This window comes from Haliotis asinina, chromosome 1, assembly GCF_037392515.1.
Source record: "Haliotis asinina isolate JCU_RB_2024 chromosome 1, JCU_Hal_asi_v2, whole genome shotgun sequence".
Lineage (NCBI taxonomy): Eukaryota > Metazoa > Mollusca > Gastropoda > Lepetellida > Haliotidae > Haliotis > Haliotis asinina.
Genome location: NC_090280.1, coordinates 31,830,169 through 31,849,006, shown reverse-complemented (window position 1 = coordinate 31,849,006; position 18,838 = coordinate 31,830,169). Strand labels below are relative to the sequence as shown.

General features: G+C 38.2%; 1 protein-coding gene across 10 annotated transcripts in view; it reads right to left on the bottom strand.

Annotated features, from left to right (window-relative positions):
• LOC137290394 (uncharacterized) overlaps positions 1 to 18,838 on the bottom strand; it is a 376,153-nt gene that overhangs the window by 119,876 nt on the left and 237,439 nt on the right. For 7 of the 10 annotated variants that reach the window (XR_010957207.1, XR_010957210.1, XR_010957208.1 and 4 more), the window contains one exon: positions 10,869 to 10,961. Coding sequence is in view for 3 of the 10 variants with exons in the window: in XM_067821311.1 (XP_067677412.1) it covers positions 10,869 to 10,961 (93 nt within the window). In the remaining 7 variants the exon portion in view is untranslated. Of the gene's footprint in view, positions 1 to 10,403; positions 10,962 to 18,838 lie in introns of those variants that run through there. The other 3 variants (XR_010957209.1, XR_010957213.1, XR_010957214.1) reach the window with 1 other exon arrangement.

Sequence of the window (18,838 nt, the reverse complement as noted above, 5' to 3'; positions counted from 1 at the left end):
TCTGTTCCTAACATCTCTCACACAGTGTCAACAGCCAGTTTACTATCATAAAATAATTATATTTATAATAAATTCAATACCTCGGTTGCTCAAACTTGCCACACCTGTCACCATGGTGATAATACTGAATAACAAATGTAACTTCATTTCATATGCCTTATCCCTCTTACTTACACTGCCTACACATTACCAACACTACCCAAATAAACACCCTTCCATACATACACCAAATATGTACCTAAAATATACACAGAAGTGATGGCAGTGCAAACCCATTCTGGACCAACATCGGCCCCTGAAACCTGGGCAAAAGGGGCTATCACACACCTATATTATCTCTACATGTTTTGATGTGAAATTGTGTAACCTTGAAGCAGAAATTCCATGTTTCTACCACTTTACTCCCAACAAAAGTAAGGTTTAAGCTAAGCAACACACCAGCCAATGGCAAGGCTCCGTTAGGGGTATGAGGCCAGTTCTATTTATAGCCAGGTAGTGGGCGCTATTGAGAGGCTGAAGACTAGCACGTGGCTAGAGAAGGACCCCTGTCCCTGAAATCCCTAGTAAAGGTTAACATAAGACATTGAGTTCTGGTCGACCTGCAGGAATCGACAAAATGGTTTGTGTGGCTATACCTGTGCAGTCCCTTGAAGGGGCCAGGGGCTCTGTTGGGGTTGCTGGCGCCATTGTATTGATCCCTTGTTGACCACCTGAGTCTTAATCACCCCCACAGGGCCTCACCATCACTTGGTTAATCTAATCTGCTGGTAATTTTAAGTGTCGGAAAACCAGGATGTGATATTGTTAGAGGTTGTGAAAAATGCACAGTTGACTACATATTAAGATTTTACCTGACTCAGCAGGTATGGCTAATACCTGGATAACATGGGAGAAGGTTAGCATCACATGAAGAGGAGGGTTAAGGAGTGGGAGGTGTGTGTAGGTGGCCGGGGAAAGGTAAGTGTGGGTGGGTGGGGGCGAAAAGCATGGGTGGAAGAGGAAAGTTGAGTGTGGGTGGGTGGGGCCGAGGAGCATTGGTGGAAGGGGAAAGGTGAGTGGGGAAGAGATAGGAAGGAAAATGTTGGTTGGGAATGTGAGAAGAGGGTGTGTGTGTGTGTACGTGCGTGCGTGCGTGCGTGCGTGAGACAGACAGAGAGGGAGAGAAGAAAAAAATTAACATGGTGTAAAAGTGGACATGACCAGTATGAACAGTTTTTATTTCATGTTTAGTTTTACGTAACGATAAGTTAATTAATACAGTGTATGAAATTGCGTCTGCCCGGCGGTCCGCTGCTTGCTAGTTACATGTCGGTCTTACAACTTTATTGTACAGTCAGCCCTGTGGGCCAATCCATTTTCCATGAGTATACATTTTACCATGTCTCTGACTATGGGGGGTATTTTGAAAAAAGTTTACAATTGTGGTAGGTAGACGACATCTGTATGTATAGTTCATGATCAATCTAACTTTAACTTCAACAGATCAGTCTACCCCTTTATCTAACACTAAACGTGATTGGTCTAAAGACTGTTTTCTGTGACCAAGCTGTTTTTGTTAAATGTGCTGTTGCCCATGTTTACTTTCCACAAGGAGAGTTACAAATCCCATGTGCTAACTGCATGAACAAACATGTAGAGACCATTTTTGCCAAAGATACTGACCATTCTGACTTCGCCTGTTTGTCTCATTTACATGGCAGTGACACTAAATGAATCAACAGTGACCACCAAGTTATATTTTGTAAAATTAGCCTTTGTATATGTTTAAGTTTACCTCACTATAAGTATTTCTTTGATAAGGGTATTTTGACACCTTACCTCAGTTTCCTATTTTTAATACAGAGCTGGTTACATGTTCACAGGGCCAGTGATCACCCAGTGGGCTTCCTGGTATTTTACGTTTCATACACTGATTAATACCTGTACAATTACATAAATGTTTAGATCACATCACAGGTATGTAAATTTGTCTCACATATCTACAAACCCAACATTAAGCTGCTAAACTTTTGGTTACTGAAATATGATTTGTCAGTTGAAGACAATCACACCTGAACATTTTGACAGAAAAAACAATACTATAAAACCATTCCTGTATCATTTAAACATTAAATTAATCTTTGCAATGTTTGTTTTGCTACTACATTCACAAAACTTTGGTTTATTTAGAAACAGGTATTATCAATTATATGTCAATGTGTGGTTGTCATGGCGAACTGAAGATGTTCAAAGACTTGACATCAATCTCAAGGTCATCCACTAGCACACTCCATGCAGCAGTCGGATAACACAAACTGATTAACTTCATCTGTAAATTGCTTCAGATTCCCAAGAGGCAGATCACTGACCTCTATAAACTGCATCCCTCCCTCCACAGCAGGGACCCCTAGAAACAGTCCCTTTACAGACAGGTGTGAGGCTCTGTATTTAAATCAATAAAAGCAGCTTTTAATGGCTCAAAACTATCTCTCAACATTGTGACATCAGCATCTGAGCTGAAAATAGGCATGACTTAAACACCATCACCTCTAGAGTCCTTTTGCCTGGGCACCAGTGGCCCCAAACTGACCAAAATTTCAGACCTGGCCTTGAGTTTATCAGTACTTCAGAGAGCTGTCAGTACCCATAAACACCTACAGGGTTTGCACGACCAGCACCTTTGATCAATGCATGACAGCACGTGTTCAAACCAGTTCCTAAAATCCATTTCAGAAAAGGTGTCAACCACTGCCTAATGGAACCTGCAAAATCAGTGAAGATCTGTGGCAGTTTATAGTCTGTTTCGGCCAAGTTTGCATTTGTCGAATAAGCACTATATATAGCTTTCCTCCCCCACGCTTTCTTGTTCAAGCTTGAAGCCTGTATCAGGGATGTGGATGGTTGCAAGCATTTGTAAAAGATGAAACAGAAACATTGTCAGTTGAAAACAGTGGGCATATGGTGCGCAGAGATTTATCTGTTGGTGTGCAAGTGTTTAATATGTTCATACCTGCCTCGATGTCTATGCTGGCACTGGCAAACACATTTCTGGTAATATTAATTTTTTGAAAATAAAATACCTTCCAAATATTCTGTTACTAAGGGTTTGAGATACAAAATGACACTTGAATAAGTCACACTTAGACAAGTTGCACAAAGGGCACAGTATGTTACTATTTAGCAGATATATGGTGTATAGGGTAGAGATAGATTGGTAAATAGGGTGGGTGATATATGATTGTAGATCAGATTGGTGTATAGGGTGGTTCTATATAGTTGTAGATCAGGGTGGTGTATAGGGTAGGTGATATATGACTGTAGATCAGGGTGGTATATAGGGTGGGTGATATATGGTTGTAGATCAGGGTGGAGCATAGGTGGGTGATATATGACTATAGATCAGGGTGGTGTATAGGGTGGTTCTACACAGCTGTAGATCAGGGTGGAGTATAGGGTGGTTCTACACAGCTGTAGATCAGGGTGGAGTATAGGGTGGTTCTACACAGCTGTAGATCAGGGTGGAGTATAGGGTGGTTCTACATAGCTGTAGATCAAGGTGGTGTATAGGGTGGTTCTATATTGCTGTAGATCAGGGTGGAGTATAGGGTGGTGACATATGGTTGTAGATCAGGGTAGAGCATAGGGTGGGTGATATATGACTGTAGATCAGGTTGGTGTATAGGGTGGGTGATATATGGTTGTAGATCAGGGTGGAGCATAGGGTGTGTGATATATGGTTGTGATCAGGGTGGCTTACAGGGTGGGTGGTATATGGTTGTAATCAGGGTGGTGTAGGGTGGTGATATATGGTTGTAGATCAGGGTGGAGCATAGGGTGGTTGATGTATGACTGTAGATCAGGTATGGGGTGGGTGATATATGATTGTAGATCAGGGTGGTGTATAGGGTGTGTGATATATGGTTGTGATCAGGGTGGCTTACAGGGTGGGTGGTATATGGCTGTAGATCAGGGTGGTGATAGATGGTTGTAGATCAGGGTGGTACATTGGGTGGGTGATATATGGTTGTAATCAGGGTTGTGTATAGGGTGAGTGAAATATGGTTGTAGCCAGGGTGGTGTACAGGGTGGGTGATATATGAATGTAATCAGGGTGGTGTACAGGGTGGGTGATATATGGCTGTACAGGGATTTACAAGACATGAATTCCTGCTTCCTATATGAATAAAAATTGACAATGGACACAACAAAATTTATTAGCACAACCCCACAGGGATGCTAAAAAAGTATAAATACTTTTTTTCACTCAAGTAACGAATAGTTATCACTGACTTTGCTACAAGCTGGGCTATGGTATCATTTGCATTTTAATTATGGTAATATTTTTTGTGATGATCATGATATACACTACAATAGTTGCTTCAATAATATTTAAGTGTCTGTGACCCCCATTTTGTTGTCCAGGACCCCTACAGAGTCCCAGGGACCCTCAAATACAGGAGTTGATGAAAATTCTTGGACTGTAGATCAGGGTGGTATACAGGGTGGTGATATATGATCATAGATCAGGGTGTGTATTGGGTGGGTGATATATGACTCTAGATCAGGGCAATGTATTGGGAGATATAGACAGCACTGAAGCAGTTCAGTAGGAAATTTATAGATTTGATGTATATGAAGACAACGTTGACATCAACAAATTAAAGGTACCTACCTTAAGACACACTGCACTACAACTACCACTTACATTCACAAGTTGGACTACCATCACACAACAATGAACACCACAGCCATCTTTACCAAGAATAACCCTCAGAAACAACTTTTCTCCAAATATGAATTATGTCAAATTAAGTAGGGACAGTGAGTTAACATTTCTTTTCTGACACCTTGGCATTTCTCTTTCATTTTAGTCAAGTCTATTCTTATATAAGCACTTAAATGTGAGCTTCATTTACACTGAGGCCAGAACAATATGTTTACATGTTATAAAACAGGGCCCCATTATCAGTAATGTGAAGTGTGTGTAAATTACTTGCATGTTACTTTTGATAAATGAATCAGTAAGACTGCTTAATTCAATTTCATATTCCAGAGATTCGTATAAAGGCAGTTTGTACATAATCAAGTCTGCACCATTCAACCTAGAGATCGATACTATGAACAAACATCCACAATGTTGGAGTACACTGACCAGTTTACATTCCTATGTCCAGATTCTATCTTAGTGGGAGATAGAGTGAGTGAGGGTAGTTTTACATGGCTTTTAGCAATATTCCAGCAACATCATGGTGGGGGACACTAGAAATGGGCTTCACATACTGTACCCATGTGGGGAATCAAACCTGTGTCTTTGGTATGATAAGCAGACGCCTTAACGACTAAGGTACCCCACAGCCCCTCCATTACTGAATGTCATGCACAGGTGTTCACAATATCACTCACTGGTCCATCTAGTCAGCCTCAGTTATCTGTTGGCCACTGTCACATACCTTGAATACTTTGGAGTGCTGTGTTACAACAAACACACACAGACACAGACACACTGACACACTGACACACACACACACACACACACACACACACACACACACACACACACACACACACACACACACACACACACACACACACACACAACCAAACAAAAACAAACTCACTTTTGTTCTGGCAGCGGGGCACTTATGAGGTGCCTTCACTGACCACTGGTCCAATATCAACTGACACTCATTATGTTTCAGTGTTTGACATCACTATTATCATTCTAATTGTTTTTTTTAGAAAATATCTAGGAGCAGTCCATATTTTTTTCTGTTTATGACATCTCCCTCTTTCTTGAATTTTCCTTCTGAAGTGAAATATCTTAATTTTCCTGCCAGTATGGAAATCTTTTCCTAGTGTTACAAAAAATGCACATTAAAACAGATAAACTTAATATTTCTACAAGGTGGTGCGGATGACTGGTGGCTGGCCACACCAAAAACTCAGGTTCAATTCTCCACATGGGTACATCATGTGGAGCTCATTTCTGGTGTCCTTGTCGTGATATTGCTGGAATATTGCTAAATGCAGTGCAAAACCATACTCACTCACTCATATTTCTTCAATTTCATTTTAAAAAAAGCAAGGCCAGTCGATCTACACTATGATCAAAATTTATAAAAGTGAACAGAATAAGTAACACTATTAATGATAATCATTATGTCATTTTTATTTATCTCCTACTTTATCCTGATTGTAGTAGCATATGCAAAACTCATAAAAATATTTTGAAGTCCTCACAGTGACTTTATAACTTTATGACAGCAGGCAGGACGGTATAATGTTTTTTGTAAATTAAAGTCCAATCTGAGCCACCCAGATAAGCACTTGAAATAAAACATTAGTTTTATATATGCAGTCACAGAAGTAGGACCCAAAAGATAAAAAAAATATACTGAAAAGTTTAGGAAAATATTCTTGCTCATTTTGGCCAGATTCAAAATTATTAAATTTGTAATATTATTCACATAATATGTGCATGGATACATTCCTTTCTTTCTTGTCCTTTCAGTATTGAGTATTCAGTATCTCAAGTGTGCCATTTCCTCCAATGCTATGCTGTTTGTGGTTTATGACTTGAGGTCTTGAAGTACAAGTGACAGTTAAGTATCGCCTAAAGATTCATAAAATAATTAAATTTCAAAATTTCTAAAGACTACAAAGGCATATTTTGGGGATTTTTTATATATTCAAAGATACTACATAGTGTACACATACAAGATGTTTCCATTCATCTGTTTTATTGCGAATAGTTCCAAAATGGTTGCTACCACCACCTTTCAACACCTTGGGTAGGAATTAAACTTATGTTTGAAGCCTGTTTGTACACATAGAGGATACAGAATATATTTGGCGCTTACTCTCAATTCATTCTTTTTTTTAAAACCTAAAATATTTACTGAATCCAAATCCTTGGTTCAACACTGTCATATTTCATTTCAAAATTCATGTCAGCCATTTTATATTGTGATGTTTTACAAGAAGAGATATGTTCAAATTAAAAATAACCAACATAATGATTATTCGAAACATATTTTTTATTTTCAAGGTAACATACATTACCATGAATAGAGAACATCATGTTTGTTTATTCTGTACGAAAACACACCAGGCGAAATACCTACTGACACAAAATGTAACTATAATAAATATTTTGATTAACTGAGATTCTATTTCAGAAAAAATTAGAAGATGGCTGGTAGATATTCATGAGTTAGGGAGGTAACATAACAACGAATGGTATGGATTTTCAACTTCATTGATATTTACAACATGTACAGGTATATGGGCTACTTCTTGCCCATTCATCAGGTGAATGGAAAACAAAAGTCAGTAGCTATTATTATTATTCTTAAAAGTGATTATCTAAACTTGCATCTTCTTTCTTTTCATCTCAAGATGGGCTACCATCAAGCAAGAAGGGCTATCATTCAGTGGAAATAACTGACATGAGACAGCAGCATACAGTCACAGTCTGAGGACACTTTCAGACTGAATAAATTTAAACACAGTGACCCAAATAGATAGACAGAACCCAGACAGCCTCTGCCCTTGAACAACTTGTGTCCACTGTCTGTGAGCAAACTGACCGACAGAGTTGCCTGTGATCCACCAGTTGACCTCTCAGTTTATACAGAGACACCAAGCCTCAGATCTAAGCTCTTCAAGGTTCATTTTCTAGGACAGGCTGACGGTTATAAAAAATGTCCTTATGATCTTAGTAAATATAATCCTGAAAATGTTCTACTGCTATTTCTTCACATAAATCACCTGACCAGTGAGTGAGTGAGTGAGTGAGTGAGTGAGTGAGTGAGTGAGTGAGTGAGTGAGTGAGTGAGTGAGTGAGTGAGTGAGTGAGTGAGTGAGTGAGTGAGTGAGTGTTTTTACACCACTTTTGGCAATATTCCAGCAATATCACGGCAGAGGACATCAGGAACGGTCCTTGTGGAAGGCAGTGAGGAAAACATATCTGTGATTGCCTGCTTTAACTAATTATTAATTAAAAACGAAATGTCATTTTTTCTGTCATGACTGTTTGCAAAAATGATCATTATTACCATTTGTCAACAAGTTCAGACATAACATTAATTGATTATTAATTGGTTGTATTAGTAAACCACCTAAATAAAGTTCAAGAACCTGTTTATATTTTTGGCAACATTTTCAAGTAAAATTCATTAACATTTCACTTATCATATTAGGGAATTTGGTTAAAATTATCGTAATGATTTTGGCAAAAAGGTCTGCATCCTAAATAAACCAGAATCCATTAGATTACAGTACCAAGGGCATTGTTGAAATTACAAAGGTAGAATTAAAAGCTCTGTGCCTTAGAGAAAGTCTTATAAATAACCTTTTCATACAGTTTTTGATTACGCATGAAGAAAATAGTATCTCCCTTTTGATCAACCATTCAATAAAGACATATGCTCAAAGTCTGAAACACAATACCTTGCTGATTTATGATCAAAAACTTCAGTTTCAAGTAAAAAAACTGCACAGTATAGCACCGTAAGAAAACAAGTACCAAATACATCATAATTTGTTTCAATCCCAAAATGTTTAAATTTGAATTGTACATTTTTTAAAACTTTCTAATCTCTACATCATCACTTTGAATGAGTGCTAAATGTTTCCAAATCTTCCTAGGTGAAACAAAAAAACTAATCTGAATTTTTTATATCCTTGAGACAAGCGACACTTCTCCAGACAAAAGACCAACACAGGAATAACTGAAAAAAATTCCGTATCTAAATTAAGAAACATGAAAAAGATTCTTTACTGGGCTGAAGGAGAGGTTATACCAATTCGACAAAGAGAAGCCATTGTGTTGGACTGGTCGCAGACAGTGTACAAACTTGGCACTCCAGCTTGGCACGAGTGGAGAAGTGAACCATAGGGCTCTGCTGGGGGTCTCATCAATATTCATGAGGGGGATCAGACACCCTATGAATATTCATGACTGCATAAGACTGGCCTGTTATAGCGGGCAAGTGGGCTATCCACTTCTCGATGCCCGAGTGTTACCCAAGTGTCGTTAACGAAGTAGCATGTACATTCACGGTTGACGTCGCCGTGAAGATCCATGGTGCTCACCTGGGCTGAATAGCTTCATCGAACCTTATGAATGTTAAGCAATCTGACTAAGAAATGATCACCACAGCAAGTTTAATGGCTTTTTGACTTACACATAAACTAACTATTTCATTCTCATAAACATATTTAAAAATAAAAATATAGAACAAAAAACAAAGCATATCTACATTCACATAAAAGGAGCTGGAGAATAAATTCAGCATTGTGTTTTGTTTCACATGTTTAACATACACATTTAGAATCTTCATAATGTGTAAAACAGTTGTATTTACACAAATCTACAAATCAAAAAGAAATATCTCTATGATTATATGAGAACTTAACATCTGACTCTCATATATATATTTAAAAATTCAAATATGAAACAAAATACAAACCATGTCTACATTCATATGAATGGAGCTGGAGAACCCATTCAACGCTAGTTTTTTTTTTACATTTATAATACATATGTATACATATTTAACACAAGCAGACCTGAAATCTTGACATATGACAGTAGATTCCTCGTAACTTCTATCACTGTATTAAATATTCTCCAGTTTCATCAGTAGAGATTAATTGTAGGAGTTGAATCTTTTTGACTGAAATACATCATTCATTTTACGGTTAAAGTTGTTGTTTGTGTTTGATCCGAGTGTTTTTAACTGTGTGCCAAGTTATTTTACTCCGTAATAAAATAACATTACCAGTGGTTACCAGATACCTCAACAATGTTACCACCTTTGACAATATTGCCATCCGTTGATGCCTACTTCAACAGTGTTAAGTTGATTACCATATTCTCATAGAAATACCATATTTACCCATGTAGAGAATCAAACCTGCGTCTTCCGTGTGAAGAGCAACCACATTACCACAAGGCTATACCACCGCCCCAATGAATGATGAGTGAGTTTAATTTAATGTTGCTTTTAGTAATATTGCACCAATATTCTGCAGGTTGACAACAGAAACTGGCTTTACAAAGTGTACCCATACCTTGATATTCAGTGTGATGAGTAAACGCTTTAACCACTTGGGATTACTGGATTAAACCTAACAGGGTTTAGGATTGCAGATTTGGGAACATTTTGGAATACCTACCTAAATATGAATATTTTACATTCCTCTTTTAACAACCTCAATATTAAAAGTTCCCACTCGTCTCCAAACATCACACCATGAGAGAATCATAAACAAATCATAAAAGTCAAAGGGTGATTGTCAGAAACTTGTGTATTTATCAAAGGGATCTTTGAAATCTACTGCTATGGTATTTGAATAATTTACTCATAAATATTAAACTTTAAACATGTGACTTTTCTTGCAACACTTTTACTTTCATCTTTTATTTATTATGCAGTGATAACAGCTGAAAATTAAGAAGATCCAAATTTTATAACTATTGCAGTATAATTACCTAAGATGATTAACTGTCCTGTCCTTTAATGGAGAACATTATCCACCTGCCCCCAACACTGGATTTAATAAAACACAGGCAAGTGATTTTGGGCCCCTTATCCCAAACTGACCTCGTCTACCCCTCTCTGAGGTCACTTGTGTGAGGTCAGTGACTCCAACACAATACCCAGACACAACCATTGAGGCACAAAACCACAGACATTTGGCAACTACCGGAGCGTTTAGCCCCTTCAGATCTACCCTCCATGCAAATCTCACCCACTGAACGCCCAACTTGGTGACCTGTTTGTTACACACACAGATCACTCGTCTCGAACAAAACAAACTTGGGATGAGTTTACCGGCAAAGACAAACACAGCCGTATATACCACATGCATGACGTACTCACCGACAGCCAGGAGGAGACAGTGGTCCGCTTATTGTTGTGTCCGAGATGTGTATGGGTCTTTATGAGGTCAGGCTCGGCTCTTTTTGTCTCGGCCTGCGACAGAAAACACAATGAATCTTAAGCCTCGTCCATTAGGTCAGCCAAAGATACCTTTGAGGAAATAGTGTCGGTCGCATAATAACTAGGTCATTAGTTCAGCGGACCTATCAGGATATTACTATAAATTTCCGTAATAAAACAATAAAAATATTTAGGAAGTTTAACAAAATTGGTCACTGTTACGTGTAACTGGTCAGGCATATTACTAGAAATGGTTGTAGATTTCTTGGAAATTATAAGAAAAAATACTAATTAGAATGCATCCGATAGTTTTTGTTAGTTTGGGAAGGGAATATTGGAATTTTCACATTTTAGAATAACCCTGTCTAGTGGTTGATATCATGATCAAAAGAACACAAATCGCTATCTGACCTTTAAAACACAATGCAATGAACCAAACCCCTTTTAAAAAAACTGAGTGAGTGAACTAAAATTTTAACATGTCTGAGTGAATGAATTTAGTTTTATGCCACTTTTAGCAATATTCCAGCAATATATCATGACAGGGGACAGCAGACATGCGATTCACACTTTGTACCCATGTGGGGAATCAAACTTGGTCTTCGGTGTGACATACCACAGCCTTAACCACTAGGCTACCTTGTCATTCCATAAAAATTGTCCAATGTTGTACTGGAACTGACTGATGATTGGCTGAATTCATGATTCAATAATTACAGCCTGTCCATAAGTTTGGCAGCAGGTTGATAAAGGTGATAAAGTCACAATGCTACGATCTCACTGCAATCACTTCTCGAGAAGACTAATGGCAGTTATTTGTTTACATAAATACATTCTTTTACTGATAACTGATGAAGAACAACTTTGGATGATAAAATAAAATCTCACCATCATGTCTTCAACGATAAAAATAGCTGCTGCAAGGGGCGAGTAGTATTGATGATTAGAAAAAATCCCTTCATATACTTTTCTGGTTAGAGAATAGTAAATGTTTGGATATTGTGGCGCTTTGATGGCTCATGAGTGGTGTACCTTCATTGGTATGATACATCCACACACCGTTTCTCACCTTTAAGGTGTCAGGTATCACAGCTCCAGGGCAAATATTGGATGAATTAGGAGGCACTTAATCACAGACCTTGATGAATACACAAGCCAGTTTAACAAATATGAATGAAATTTAATCCTTGCCATCACATTTATATTCCCACTTGTCAAGGGTGTCGTACAAAACAACCTTTGCACTGGGACTATCTTAAGTCTACGTTAGGTACAGCAGTTAAGGTCACCTTAGCCCTAAGATCATGTTCCATAAGGCAACAATATATTTATATTAAAACTGGCAAAAACATTTAATATTAAATTTACCAATGAATAATCTAGTCATCGTTTCAAGGGAAGAAGAATTGTTTAAACTATTCAGTGTCCAAGACTTTTGAGTTTTCTAGTTCCACCTGTATCTTGATACTTAGCATCATTTTCTGTACATTTGAACATTTACTGGAGTGTATTTTTGAGTTTACTAGAACAAAGAAAATTTCACTTGACTCATACTTTGGCTCGTAGACTATTATAACAGGGGGTCCAATTTGGACATGTTCTTATGTCTTCGTATTTTGACAGTGTGTATCGCTGTTCATACTGGCCCTGAATCATTTCTTTACTGTTGTCATATATGTGTAGTGCAAATTATACATGTTGTGTGGCGTTACATGTCATGCACACATCCTTACACACTCTCTGTCTCACTCTTTCCCTTCGCATCTCTCTCATTTGTCCTCTCGATGACACTCACTCCGCTCATACTCTCACTCACTGACACTTATTCCTGTCATACTCTCTCACTCACTCTCTCACTGTCTCTCAATCCTCTCATACTGTCTCATTCACTGACACTCAATCCTCTCATACTGTCTCTCTCACTCAATGACACTCAATCCTCTCATACTGTCTCATTCACTGACACTCAATCCTCTCATACTGTCTCTCTCACTCAATGACACTCAATCCTCTCATACTGTCTCACTCACTGTCACTCAATTCTCTCATACTCTCTCACTGACACTCAATCCAATCATACTGTCTCTTTCACTGACACTCAATCCTCTCATACTGTCTCTCCCACTGTCACTCAATCTTCTCATACTGTCTCTCACTGACAGTCAATCTTCTCATACTGTCTCTCTCACTGACACTCAATCTTCTCATACTGTCTCATTCACTGACACTCAATCCTCTTTCACTGTCTCTCTCACGATCACCCAATCCTCTCATACTGTCTCTCTCACTGACACTCAATCCTCTCATACTGTCTCATTCACTGACACTCAATCCTCTTTTACTGTCTCTCTCACTGTCACTCAATCCTCTCATACTGTCTCTCTCACTGACACTCAATCTTCTCATACTGTCTCTCTCGCTGACATTCAATCCTCTCATAACTGTCTCTCTCACTGACACTCAATACTCTCATACTCTCTCACTGACACTGTCTCTCACTCCCTCCCTCTTTCACAAAATGACATATCACTTTCTCACATACTCACTCACTCCACAGATAATAACTCCACCCACTCCCTCACTCACCACCACTTTAACCATCTCAAGCATCCTAAACACTAAGCTGGTCTTAATTTTGTGACTTGGAACTCATCTCTTTCCTGGACTGGCCATGTTCAGTTTCCTGAACAGTTTGCGATTGTCACAATTTCTTAATATGCCGTAGCAGGCCAGCTTCCTAATCCTTCCAACTAATTTCCCCATACTTGGCTGCAGCCCCAGGGTTGTACAGAGCTCTCGTGGGGAGGCCGACTCGTGCTGGCTTGGTTGCGATGGTCAATATCTTCACTACAAAGAGCATTAATCAGGTGTGGTGTTTTCAAACAGACAGGGTACAGATTGGGCAAGAATGATGTTAGAGCACAGTGATTTGTGTACAAGGATGGGGATTGGTGACGAGGTAAACTGAGGGTGATAAAGCATACATGGACAGTGTCATGTTAGACAGTTGTCACTTGATGCTAAATGACTCATGTCTAATATCAGGACAGATTCATGGAAGACAGTAGACAGTGTCATCTGATGCTCAATGACTTGTGTCCAATATACCACACAACGACAGTGTCATGTTAGACAATAGACAGAGTCATGTTAGACAGTAGGCAGTGTCAGTGTCATGTTAGACAGGAGACAGTGTCAGTGTCATGTTAAACAATGTCTTCTTGTGCTAAATGACTTGTGTCCACTATAACACACATGGACAGTGTCATGATAAACAGTAGACAGTGTCACATTAGTAGACAATGTCATGTTAGACGATAGTGTAACTCACTGATATCAATAAGTCATGTCTAATATACCTCATATTATCAGAAAAGTTTACAACTGGAGCACTTTCAAGGCTCAAATTCAACATCTAAGGCCTTAAGTGTTATCAAATTCTAAGGGAGCAAGGAAGATAACAAATGGAAACACTATCAAACTTGGGATTCAATATTTTCCTAAGGCATTTTATCAAATATTTAGGCCTTTCCAAGGCAGATTACAAATTTCAGAGTTTCTAAGGCTGGGATTCCAAATTCAAGGCCATTTATCAAATTCTGAGGCTTTTCTCTGAGAGATTACACAGTAAAGTCTGTTCAAGGCTTGCATTCCAAATACTATACCTTATCATGGCCTTTTAAAAGCTGCTGAGACTTTTATCACAGAGATCAATATGATCATATTAAATTTGGCGATTCAAGGTATCGAATGTATCTATTTTTTTATTCAGTTCAAGTGAGAGAGTGAATTTAGTTTTACATCACTTTTAGCAATATTCCAGCAATAGCATGGCAAGGGACACCAGAAATATGATTCACACACTGTACCCATACAGGGCAAAGTTTTGACGTGACGTGCAAACGCTTTAACCACTAGGCTACTCTTTGGGTCAGTTCAAGCAGCTTCAGGTTTGGAATTTTCCAAGGATGATGAAACATTAATTCTGTCATAATTGTCAAATGTTTTCAAATGTTTTCCAAGCTGACTAACTGAAGTTCTCCTTCAACACCTGAACAACAAAAACATTTCTTTGTTTCAGCATTCCTCAGACCAAGAGGAACTGTGATAACGGAATTTTAAATATTTTCAAAGATTTCAACTTGTGTGCACTTCATAACTGTTGACATTTGGTATCATTTGTATCACATTTTTTTCTTCTCTAACCCCATACACTGGCATCTGCATACATGTGGCTTGTCATTGCCATGGTAACCGTCAGCTAATCTGTTTCTGAAACAAATCATTTGAATTTGAATTCTTGCTAATATACATCAATGTTCAATGTTTATCAGGCAGTTTGATGTTTTAAACATGATATTCATGTTTAGTTCAAAACATGCCACATATTGCCTTGTCAGAACTTTCTGTAGAAGAGGACTTTAGAAAAAGGGTTCTGCAAATGTTGCAGATGTGAGCAAGTGAGCGAGAGTGAGTGAGGCAGTGAGTGTGTAAGTGAGTACATGAGAGAAATGCCAACCCTAATTAAGCCCTATTAGTACTTTGGTCAAACAGTGATGCAAAATATTAGTATCAACTTTTCTAAAATATTTTCATATTTGATAAAACAAGCATAGGCACATAGGTGACATAATCCCCCACCCCAAATTATCAAATCAAACTTGAAACATAATGGAAGTGAACCTCATAATTTAAGATGAAGTTAAATGTCAACGAAAACCTCTCTTGATATCTTGCTCTGTAGATGATCAAAAGCACAAAAAATTTCAAAATTCAGTTAGACCTTGACATGAATGTCACAGTGTATGAAATATGCAAAAATAGTAATAAAGAAATTGCTAATTGAAAAACATTCATTCAAGGGAAGTCTTGAAAGTCTATGAGGAAAGTCCAATGAATGGTTCTTGAGATATTGCGATAACCATCTTTAGATGCAGGTTAACAAGCATAAACCTTCAGTGTCACCATAACCTCAAAATCATGTGAAGGTCACCAAAACAGACTGGGCCCTGTGAATACCCTGACTAATGCTTGGTGTGGAACATAAAGAAAATCCAGTCAACAGTTCTTCAGATATTTTGCAGACAAGGGTAAAACGTTAAAGTCCCCTTGTGACCTTGAAATGAAGGTCAAGGTCACCAAACCTTACAGGGACCTATTTCATACTGTGATGAACCTAAGTACCAAAAGCGAAACGACTATGATAAAATCATACGAGTTGTTATCTCAGACATTAGTGTGATGACGTGAGCAATTGTATATCTGCATGAGCATATATGAGTGAGGTAATGAATTAGTGAGTGAATATATCTGAGAGAAGACATCTGTGTGAGGTAGTGAGTTTGTGTGAAATAATGAGTGTTTATATGTGCAAGTGAGAATATATGAATATGTGTGAGTATACATGAATGTGTGTGTGTGAATATATCTTTGTGAGACTGTGTTTGTTTTAAGGCCGCACTCACCAATATCCCAGTTATATGGTGGTGGCCTGTATACATCTGCATCTGGACCAGACAAGCCAGTGACAAACAGCATGAGCATCCATCCATCTAGCCAAGCCAGCGAGTCTGATCACCCAATAGTCACCCAATCCCAATAGTTGCCTCTTACGACAAACATGGATTACTGAAGACAAGTTCTAACCCAGACCTTCATTTTGAGTGAATGAGTGAGTGAGTTATGTCGTAGTCAACCAGAGTACAAACTGGAAACTGCACAAGAAGGCTACTGCTTGTTGAATATCAAAACCACCAAAGCCATTAACAGATTTCACCAGAAAAACATATTGCCAGTCCTATCTTTACACACAATATTTATCTTGCAGTATATGCTTCTAACTCATGAAAAAATTCATGACAGACTGGCATTTCATCAAAAAATGACCAGAAGTTCTGACTACCACTCAGTAAATAACATTGTAGGCGACATTTATAAATGCAGTATGTCAGCTGATGTGAAGTGTTAAACAGTTATGTGGAGACATCCATAGCTATACCCTTTTAGTCATTGTTAGGGGCCAGTCCAAACCTTCCTGTTGTGTTTTTTAAGTACTTGACAAAAAGTAGTTTGCCTGAATTTTTAGTCTTTGAGAGAGTCAAGTCAGAAGAACACAGTTTAACATTATTTGAAACGTTCAGCAAAGGTGAAATCACAGACTCTCTCAAACTAAGTATATGACAACTACGATTAAAATGAACTGACAGAGATATAACGAGAGGTTGTTTTGCCATGCTCACTTGCTATATTATAACTGCATAAAATGATATTAATAATAATGATGAGTCCATTTACATGGCGGCAAGTCCATACACCATGTGTAGGCTCCTAGCCCTACAAATGTACTATCACAGGAATATAAACTCTGTCAATCGGGACACAAACGCAAGTCAGTAGATTTGGGTCCAGGTTTGACTCTCGGAGGTGGTATGTTTTTTAGCTGGAACTTGAAAAACAAGGGAGTTTTGAGTTCTTTGACTTCAATTAAACACAACCAAAATTAGTGGTCCTTTCTACTTCAGACAACAGTACTTTACTTTCAGGTTTCTGTTATGAAAATGGTTACAAATTAGTGAGCGACTTGCAACTTTGTTCCATAACTTTCAGCAATAATTCAATAATATTTCACCTACATTAGAGTAAGGTACAAACACATGGACTTCACACAGTACATTAGAAGCCAAACTCGTACCAGCGATAAGCAAACACCTTCCCTACTTGGCTTATGAATTGGTTGGAGTGAGTGAGTGAGGTTTGTTTTACACTGCATTCAGCAATATTCCTGCCATATGTCGGCGGTCTGTAAACAATCAAGTCTGGACCGGAAAATACAGTGATAAACAGCACAAGCATCAACCTGCACAATTAGAAACCAATGACGTATCAACAAATGCAGTGAGCCTGACCACCTGAGCCGTTAGTCTCTTACAACAAGCAGTCACCATTTATGGTAGGCATGGGCTGCAGAATCCCTATTTTACCCTGTATCTCCACAAGGCCTGCATTAGTTGGAATCCATCACAGTCAAAGACCATTTCACATAAATTTGGCAATAAATGTTTGCTATGAACTTTCACACTTCTTTACACAAAAGCAAAACATTAAACCCAGTATATGAGTTTGTTCACTAGTTTGTTCATTGTTTAACCTCCACACTCATCAACATTCCATGAAAATGTAGGCAATCTGTAAATAAACTAAAAAATTCAGCATGAGTGTCAATATATACAACTGGGACACAATGGCATGTGTCAACCATGCCTGCAAGTCTGGCCACCGTTAGTTACCCCTTAGTCCTGTTAGTGCACCTCTTATGAGCGAGTGAGTTTAGTTTTACGCCACTCTCAGCAATATTCAAGCCATATGGTGACAGTCATCTCTTATGACAAGCATGGATGGATTGATGAATATCAGTTCTAACACGGATTTTCTTGGGTCAGTATATGTTTAATTCTTGACAAGAATGAGTACCACAAAATGTAAGCAGTGTTGAATTATCCCCAATTCCATTGAAACACATTGGTTTGAGATTCATTTCGGATTCTCAGACATATGTATTTTGAATCTGATTGTGATAATGCTAAAACATCTTTTCCGTCAACTGATTCACGCTGTCATTAAGACACAGCAAATGTCTTAAAGCAGACGTATTTGCAAACGCAGACACTCAAGATCTCTCTTGGAACTAAATAATTGTTGCTTAGAGTCATTTTTCAAGCAGACACTATCATCAATGGTCTAATCAGAATCACCATTACCCATTCACGATATGTTGGAGATGGAGTCATTCATTTGCTATACTTTAATGGTACAACTAATTGGTAGTAGAGAAATAGGAAGACGAAGACCACTCAATGATAATTAGATGAAGCAATACCTCTTATCAGAAAATGTACTCAGTTTATAAACTG